This window comes from Lampetra fluviatilis, chromosome 62 (assembly GCF_964198595.1).
Source record: "Lampetra fluviatilis chromosome 62, kcLamFluv1.1, whole genome shotgun sequence".
NCBI classification, from domain to species: domain Eukaryota; kingdom Metazoa; phylum Chordata; class Hyperoartia; order Petromyzontiformes; family Petromyzontidae; genus Lampetra; species Lampetra fluviatilis.
Window position 1 is genome coordinate 8,053,456 of NC_136336.1, and position 9,995 is coordinate 8,063,450.

The following is a 9,995-nucleotide window of genomic DNA, read 5'->3' on the forward strand; positions in this document are numbered from 1 at the left end:
CCTGGCCCACCCGCGGTGGCGATGGAGGTCTCCTCCTCCTCCACCAGCCGTCCAGTTGGGGCGACCCAGCGACATCCCGCACGGCGCCCCCCCCCCCCCCCGTGTACTCACGATGCCCCCCCCCTCTGTGTACTCACGACGCCCCCCCCTCCAGAGGTGTGGACTCGAGTCATGTGACTTGGACTCGAGTCAGACTCGAGTCATGAATTTGATGACTTGCGACTCGACTTGGACTTGCATAACAATGACTTTGTCCCACCTATGAGATGTGGACTCGAGTCATGTGACTTGGACTCGAGTCAGACTCGAGTCATGAATTTGATGACTTGCGACTCGACTTGGACTTGCATAACAATGACTTTGTCCCACCTCTGCCCCCCTCTGTGTACTCACGATGCCCCCCCCCCCCCTCTGTGTACTCACGATGCCCCCCCCCCCTCTGTGTACTCACGATGCCCCCCCCCCTCTGTATACTCACGATGCCCCCCCCTCTGTGTACTCACGATGCCCCCCCCCCTGGGTACTCACGATGCCCCCCCCTCTGTGTACTCACGATGCCCCCCCCCCCCCCTTTGTGTACTCACGATGCTCTCTCTGACGCGGTTGTGGAAGTGTTGCTCCCTCGCGTCAACTTCGTCTGCCATCGCGCTTCATCTTCGCGGCCCCACGGCGAGGGGGGTAAGAATGAAGGTGAGGAGGATGAGACGGTGAGGAGGAGGGTGAGGAGACGATGATGATGAGATTTGGAGGCAAAACGCCGCCGCGTCGTCCCCTGGTCGCCTCTGTCTGGGGCCTGACAGCGGGAATCGTCCACAATCGATTCGTGAACTTACAACTGACTCCAGAACGTTTCGATTCGAGGCTCGATTCGCGTCTGTTGTGTCGGTGGGGTTCTCGAGTAACGATTCCCGCATATCGATTCTTGGCAGTCGTTTCGGTACACAGATGCATTTGTCGATTCTCTATCAATTACTTACATTGCGTAGATGACTTAATCGAACACCCCTTAGCCGTTACGATTGATGAATGATTGAACCTCCGCCCAAAACGATTCCTATGGCCGACATAAATGTATCGATACATTTTTCTGAGGCAAAAAAGTACAATTTTCATATGGGATCGATACGGATATCGATTCGCGCGTTTTCCGATCTTGAGAACGAACTGGACGCTCGCTCCGCCGTGGCCTGAAAGTGGTCGGGCGGCAAAGCGATCAGAGTGAGAATCTTCACTCACCCCGGAGGGTTTAGTAGGAAGCAGCTTGCGACGTGGCTGTGTCGACTACAGCATCGTCGTGTTCGTAGCGGAGGAATCCGATAAGCTGTGAAGCTCTTTACACACCACGCACCACGCCTCGTCAGATGCCTCCAGCCTCGTTACACATCCTGATTCTGAAGCAGTTTCAAAGCACGTTAATTACATGCAGGTTTCTATACATATTAAAACAAATTCCTTCGAACGAGATGTGTATATACTGAACGATGTGTAAATAATAATATACCGTAAGCGCGCCACATTTTAAAAGTAAACATTCACGGTAAGACAAAGTTCACCTTGACAAGCAACATCAGTCTTTCGTCAGACTGCAGGAGGAATCCGATGAACCACAAAGCTCTTGTTCACACTCACGAGACTGTCATTGTGTTTCTGCATTGCCCAAGCTTGCGCTGGGAACGTGTTCTAGAGTGCGGGTTGTATTTGGTGGCAGAGATGTTACTCGCCTGGTACACAGGCAGCAGCAGCAGCAGGGGTTCGATCCCGACCCCCCGCTGCTGAATATCTTGAGTTTGCGTGTTTCTCTCCCCCGTGGGCCCTCTGGGTGTTCCTTCACATTTAGAATTAGCGCGCGTCTCAAGAGTATTCGGCCGCGATAAATGTTCATATAAAGCACTTTGGTTGAGCTATCAATTGTGGTCAGGTCGCTTCTGAATAAGAGCTACACCGCTCAATGGACCTTACCGGGCAAAATAAAAATGAATTACTGTTTGGTTATTTCGGTAAAGTCACGTATCAAGAGAAAATAAAAAATTAAATAGCATACGTTTCGATTGCAACACAAGCAATCATCATCAGGTATAAATGAAAGAGAAAACAAACCTAGTAAACTTAGAAATAGAATGCAATACAACAGAGAGTCGGCTAGCATAACAGTCAACACCCTACCTGGTTGATTACGTTCTTCCAGAGAATGCTAAATTTGAGAGAGACAAAACACAGAACCGGAGACATAGACAGACATATAAGCAGAGAGAGATAACACAGAGAGAGACACACATTGGCACACAAAGGTTTTATAGCTTTAAATAACTTTCAACTCATGTCAAGCAGCCGTGATCGGGAATCGAACTCGGGTGGCATGGAGCTGCATGGCAGCTCATTGCACCGGTCCTCCGCAGCGTACCAAAGTGTCATCTTGATAAACGTGTGCAATGGAAACACAGCCAAGCATCTGGCTGGAGATACAACAACACTGAAGAAACAAACACTCAAGAAAAACACCCCCACGTGAGTTCAGTGATCAACGTTTAATGAAACGAGGATTTAAAACAAGGCAACCTGCAGTCCTAGCGAAAGGCCCCGGGGGCTGCAGCAGAGAGACAAACACAACAACGACAACCACGTCTCCTGCCTGGCTCGCGTGCCAAGGTCTTAAACACAAAGGCCGGGGAGACAAATCAATAAGAGAATCGCAGCAATCACGAAGTCCTCTCTCCTCTTCCAGTACTCTTTGCGGCCAGATCGCTCCTGAAAAAGAATAACTCTGCGGGCTTTAACTGGTAAAATAAAAATACTGTAAAGTGTTAGTTTACAACATATTTGTAGTGATTTTCTCACTATCTTGATTTGAAGCTTTCGTGACTGCAGGGATCAATACTCTGTGGTTCTTTCGGTAAAGTCACGTAGGTAGAAAAATAAATAACGACGTTTCGATCGCAACACAAGCGGTCGTCATCAAGCAGAGGAGTCAGCCTCTAAAGGCAACCTATTTATAAGGGTTTAAAGGTTTTACCTGGTTAATAATCATGGTGTAAATATATCCACCCGTGTTGTATCAAGAAAAAACAATTGTAATGCTAAACAGTAACTGAGGTTAAATGTACTTCCCTTTTTATTGATAACATGTAAAATTAGAATACATATCTTAAACTCAGACCTGGTCTTCACCTGAGGACGGCTGCTTGCGTTGTGGCCGAAACGTCGTGAGTATTGTATTGTTTTATTTTTATTATTTTATTACTTCCCTTCTACGTGACTTTACCAAAAGAACAAAGAAGATGAATCCCTGCAGTCACGAAAGCTTTAAATCGAAATTTTCCTAACTAGCTAAGTAACTGCAGGCGAATACATTTTTTTTACGACGCTCTGCATGCGTGACGTCATGTTTGCACTCGCTGCTTACTCTCGGAAACCCCTTTGTGTACGATCAATGAGTTTAGAAAGGTCTTTTATATCGTTCTAGGCTACCATATGGATTTAAATTATCGTAGTTATTTTATTTTCGCAGGTTCATATATTCATCAGACATGATTATTCACCACCAATGACTCTCATGTATGATATAATTTCACATATTTTTAAAATCACCTCACGTATCCCCTCGAACATTGCCACGTACCCCCAGGGGTCCGCATACCCCCGGTTGAGAACCACTGACGTAGAGGACAATGGAGCACGCCGATAACAGGACCCTGCGGGGTGGGCTGGTAGGAATACTTAGTACCGGTACAGGGATATCGACCGGGTATAGAGGAGTTAAAGAAAAAAATACTGTATTCTAGTGTAACGTTAATTAAAAGTGTTTGTTTTGACAAGAAACGCTGTGAGATTTAAAGACTCGTAGTCTTTCATTTCCAAACGATCACATCTGAGATTAATTGACCTTAGATGGGGAAACTCGAATGCATTTACTAGTATAAAGGTGAAATAAAATAGAGGGAATAAATGGCACCTTGGTGCATTTTATGTCGTCTACATAGAGTTGAATAAACGGGCGTTTGGCATATTCATATAACAGTACTACATTGAGCAGTGTTTGTTTGGCACTTCGAGTTTTTATTCGCGCACACGACATGGATACCGAAAACAACCACGACTTTGAAGACCCCAATGGTTGTCTGGACGCCCACGTTGAAAAGATGCTTGCTGAAACAGAGACCGCATTTGCTGCTGGAACCCTTTACAAACTCGCAGTGAAAAGCGTCGTTTCCATGGACCCAGAACCAACCGCAGTTGGTGCTGCTATAACGGTAGCATCGCCACCAAACATGCAGCCAGCAGCTAAATAATCAAAGATTGCAGCACAAGTAGAAATACTTGCGTGTGAATACGATGTAGTGAACACGACAGAGATGTGGTGAACACGGCAGAGATTTGGTGAACACGGCAGAGATGTGAACACGGCAGAGATGTGGTGAACACGGCAGAGATGTAGTGAACACGACAGAGATGTAGAGATGATAGTGAACACGACAGAGATATAGTGAACACGACAGAGATGTAGAGATGATAGTGAACACGACAGAGATGTAGTGAACACGACAGAGATGTAGAGATGATAGTGAACACGACAGAGATGTAGAGATGATAGTGAACACGGCAGAGATGTAGTGAACACAGCAGATGTAGTGAACACGACAGAGATGTAGTGAACACGGTAGAACTATAAGCGAGTGAATAGCAGCAGCGACGAGGCCTCTCGCTGCCTCTGCTCTGCCGCTGCCGGGCTGCAGATTCAGCTGAGTCAGGCATCACTGCCAATATGCACAACAACAACAATAAACGTGCTGCGTTTCATCTCTGTGTTAATAAGCCTCCCGCACTAGGTCTCGCGAAGCCTGCCGCACTAGGCCTCGCGCCGTGCTTTTCGTGCACAAATAAGGCGATTAAATGTATCTCGTCTCTGTGTTAATAAATGTTTCTTGTCTCTGTGTTAAAAAAACGTGCTGCGTTTCAGTAAAATAATTGTTTTTAAATTAACGTGCTGCGTTTCATCTCTGTGTTAATAAGCCTGCCGCACTAGGCCTCACGAAGCCTGCCGCACTAGGCCTCGTGCCGTGCTTTTCGTGCACAAATAAGGCGATTAAATGTATCTCGTCTCTGTGTTAATAAATGTTTCGTCTCTGTGTTAAAAAAACGTGCTGCGTTTCAGTAAAGTAATTTTTTTTAAATAAACGTGCTGCGTTTCATCTCTGTGTTAATAAGCCTGCCGCACTAGGCCTCACGAAGCCTGCCGCACTAGGCCTCGTGCCGTGCTTTTCGTGCACAAATAAGGCGAATAAATGTATCTCGTCTGTGTTAATGTTTCTTGTCTCTGTGTTATAAAAACGTGCTGCGTTTCAGTAAAATAATTGTTTTTAAATAAACGTGCTGCGTTTCATCTCTGTGTTAATAAGCCTGCCGCACTAGGCCTCACGAAGCCTGCCGCACTAGGCCTCGTGCCGTGCTTTTCGTGCACAAATAAGGCGATTAAATGTATCTCGTCTCTGTGTTAATAAATGTTTCTTGTCTCTGTGTTATAAAAACGTGCTGCGTTTCAGTAAAATAATTGTTTTTAAATAAACGTGCTGCGTTTCAGTAAAGTAATTTTGAAGCGAAGTTTAAAGTTTTGCCGTGATGCGCCGGAAGCGACGGCCATCTTGTTTAATTCACAGATCGCAGGGGGAGCGGGCGGCCATCTTGTCGGACAGGGTCATGCCAAGTGTTTGCAGTAGGGGGCGATGTTGATACACGGACGGACGGACGGACAAACGCGGACGGACGGACGGACAAACGCGGATGGACGGACAAACGCGGACGGACGGACGGACAAACGCGGACGGACGGACACATTAATCTATTGGTGGTCTGGTCCACTTCGTTCCTACCAGTATAAATAATCTGAGTTATATCTAGAGAGCACCTTCACTCATATAAATAATCTGAGTTATATCTAGAGAGCACCTTCACTCAAGGCGCTTCCCATAGTTTACAAAGCGGTGACCGAATGGAATGATGTAGTTGACAGGGGCGTGCTACAAGGTAGTGGGTGACAGCGATCGAGGGGTACGGTAAGGAGTAAAGGGGCGAGGGGAGGGAAGAGAAAATAGAATGGCCATTGGCGAAGAGGTGGAGCTGTTACAGGAGGTCGTGGGTTCAATCCCAACCCTGACGCCTGCTGTATATTTGGAGTTTGCATGTTCTCCCCGTGGTCACATGGATTTTCTTCGGGTTCTCCGGTTTTTCCCTCCAAACTTATAATCAACACGCGTTTAGAGTATTTCGCTGCGATACATTTCCACTATAATATATGAGCCACTTCGTTGAGCTTGTGATAGCCAGATCGCTTCTGAAACAGAGATGGAGAGCTCAGTTGGGGCTTTACCTGGTGAAAATAAAATAGCTATTAAATAGTTGTTTGTCCATAAGGGGTTTTTAAGTTGAATCGGTAAAAACAAGCCCCTCGATTATACCTCCTACAATCACCCAGCAATGTCCTTAACGCACGTGACGTCCCCCCTCATTAATATTCATTAGCAGGTACCGTCCTGAAAATGGACCCCCCCCCCACCCCCCTCTCATTAATAATCATTACCAGGTGACGTCACTCCACATCGAACAGCCCCCTTATCATTATAAGGTGACGTCCTCCAAATGGACCCCCCCACCTCCATTCATAATAATTAGCGGGTGACGTCACCACATGGGGGGGCGAGGCGCCTCCTCCCCCCTCCTCGGCGTCAACTCACAGTCCTCACTACAAAGGCCCTGACGTCACGTGGTCTCCGTCACGCTGCTGTTGAGACATCGAAGTAAAAAGGACGTCGTGATGAACAAGGGATTACAACCTTCACATGCAATAGATCCGTGTCACCGCGCCCTTACTAATTGCACACTCACTGATGCAATTCATATATTACTTCGCACTCTGCTTTTCGCTTGCAAGTGTCAGATTTACTGCAATACACCCCTCCTCGGACGGGCAAAAAGGCTCGTGGATATTGGTCGCGAAAGCCTCCGCGTTAAACTGTTTAGTTTGTATTGAGAGGGGGGTACTGACAATAAAGGCAGGGAAGAGGAGGGTGAAACCCCAGTGGCAGGAAAGAGGGGGGTCAGGGTGGGGGAGGAGCTCCTGGGGAAGAGATCTCGCTGGAACCATCCTTGCTGCGTGCTGAACTTCTCTCGCACGGTACGTAGCCAGGCGTGCTCATCGGAGGTTGTGGCCAACGATCCCTTAAGCAGGACGGCTCGTGTGGACTACTTACTCCCTTCTTCCACCTGCTGTAGTGGTTTCATTTTAGAACAGCTCTTCCAGTGTATCATCAAGGGCTGCTTGGTGACGTTATCTATGAAGGGAACCAGCACCGTCTCACCACCACAGCGCATTGGCGGCTCTTGAAATATTGAGATTTTTTATTGAGTTCTAAAAATAATTTCACGTCTTGTTATTTTGGTCGCCAACCCCTGGGATAAAGTCCTGTGGAATATCTTAACTGGCAAACTCAAAACGTGCGTCAAAAACACCCCCTTACCATGTGCTATGAAGAAGGCCCATTCCCTGAAACGTCATATATATGCCACACAGCGTTATTCATGAAAGTGTTGAGTTGTTGCGTTGTGCACCACTGCCAACGCTGTTTCACACCACGTGTGTGTTCATTGTAAATGACACTCGCAGATGTTACCGAGTTTAGTGCCTGATACAAGATTGGCGGTGATATTTCACCAGTTCAACAACACGACAGCATAAGCACCCTCCACAACCACCACCACAACCATCACCACAACCATCACAACTCATTACAACCGCACCACCACCACCGAGAACCGACGGTGACGTCACCACGTCGCTTGTGCCAGGCGATGTGCACTTTAAGGCCACGTGAAGTGTCAACGGCTCTGCTGTTGGCATGTCACGGGACAGACCATGGGTTGACTGAGATGATTGGCAGATGGCACCACCTGTGCCCCCTACCGTGCCAACTTGCTGTGTTTTATACGCCCCGCGCCCCGCTCGTTGTTGTGAGCGTCGCTCCTCCGCCCTCCGTTGTTGTTGGAGGGAGACTGCCTCCAACTGCCCAGTAGCAGCAGCGTCCTTCACGAACCTCCCCCAAGCCAAATATCCTCCCCATCACCTTAACAGACTGTTGGGGCAAGTGCTGTTTGCGAGCACCTATTAAGGCCAGGACGGCACACGAGGGAGTGGGTGGCCACGCCCGGCCGCCTTTGACTCCCCAGTTTAGATGTTTACACACCGCACCAGGTACTGTATTCACTTGAGGCCGAGTCGAGCTAGGGGGGAGGCCCACGATCGGTTCGGATAATCGTCACTGTAACATCATATTACAACTGTGCGAATGTTTAATGAGAGGTGGGAAGTCATGGAGGTACGCCGAGAGACAAACACGAGGAACGCGCAGATCGGAGAGACGCCGCCAGCATTTTCCTGCTTCAAAACGACAGTAACTCGATGTGCTATGAAAGGTCATTGCCCGAAACGTCGCCTGTTAAAATGTTAAGGCTACACACAGACAAAGTGTTACTGTATTATGTATTTACAAATGTGTTGGAGGAGTTTTCGCGGGTGCTCATTGTGCCTTTGGGGCCGCTGGGATTTGGATGTAGAAGCCACGGACGATGTCGGGGTTGGATGGCGGCCGTGAGCAAGGTCCCAACTTGAGCTGTTTCACTGTTACAACAAGTTATTGTTGGTCACCCATCGCACCAGTAATTTACGACTATGGCAATTATACTAGTGTATTGCTTATATTCATGCGAGTAAAGTAAGGCTATGGTGGACTGAAAACTAATTCTTGAGAATAACTTTGAAATATAGTGGCGTTGCCCTCCACCCGCGCACCTCCGATTAGCACGGTTGGCTCCGTACGGTGCGAAAGAAGTAACGTTGCTATGGTAACGATGGCAATGCGTTGCTATGGTAATGCTGTTAACGTGTGTTGCTAGGGGAATTCTTACCTCGTCCATTTCTACAGCCGCGCGCCACGTGGCACCCACCTCGTGCTCACGATTAGACCACGTGGCGTGCGGGAGTCTCGCGGGATCGGCGGGATTGGTCACGTGGACTCGCCACGGGCATTGTTTGAAACTAAAAACTGGATATCAATTAATAAATGTTTATTTTACCAGGTAAAGTCCACTGAGCGACGTAGCTCTCTTTCAGAAGCCACTCGGCTATCACTAACGATAGCTCAACGAAGCGGATTATCGTGTGAACATAGCAACCAAAATACTCGAGACGCACGTACAAGACACGTGGACGTACAGTGCGCGTACACGTGCCAATGTACAGTGCGCGTGTGAACAGTACATGCACAATCCGTGTTGTGATCCCCCACGTTGTGCGGGCCTTGGGAATGAGTGTACCATACTTGACGCGTCCCACTGAATGTCGTTGAAGGTCGTGCAAACATCGGCGTGGGAGGAGAGAAGCTCAGCCAATGATTCCCACTTTTGTCCGTGGCCAAATCACCCGTAATTCACGCGACCTCGAAAGCGAAGCAGGTTGACTGAGTAGAAGCTACTTATGGGTGTACGGGTGACCACCATATACAAGCACAGGTGTCAGAATCTTGACACTGGAGGAATCCGATGAGCTCTCTTTCACGCGTCCAATAGTTTTCACGAATGTCCAGAATGTGTAATTAGCGTCTGTGGGCAGTAGAGGGCAGTGCAGGAACAGCCACCCGCACTGACACGCATGGTACAGTATTCATAGATACCTTAATCTGGATGTCTCTCAAACCTCTAGGGTTACTTCCCGACAAGGTAGAAAGTCAAAATTTGGTACACAGCTTTTAGGATACAAATTACAGGGAAAATCAGAAAATCTGAGATTTTTTATTTTCAGGCCCCAAAATCTCGATTTTAAGTGCCCCATAAGTTTGTTTGTTCGTGTCATTCAGAAACCGTTCTAAATATATAATATTGTTGTTTTTTTCGTTTGATAGAGTGTAAAACAGTAAATAAAATGAATGTGAGTACCATTCTATCTTTTTTTT

General features: G+C 47.6%; 1 protein-coding gene across 2 annotated transcripts in view; it reads right to left on the reverse strand.

The window, feature by feature from the left end:
• Positions 1-818, reverse strand: part of LOC144951371 (protein LMBR1L-like) — a 43,775-nt gene extending 42,957 nt beyond the window's left edge. For both annotated transcript variants that reach the window (XM_078881601.1, XM_078881600.1), the window contains exon 1: positions 585-818. In XM_078881601.1, coding sequence (XP_078737727.1) covers positions 585-644 — 60 coding nt within the window. In that variant the 5' untranslated portion in view covers positions 645-818. The remainder of the gene's footprint in view (positions 1-584) is intronic.
• Positions 819-9,995: the final 9,177 nt, after the last annotated feature.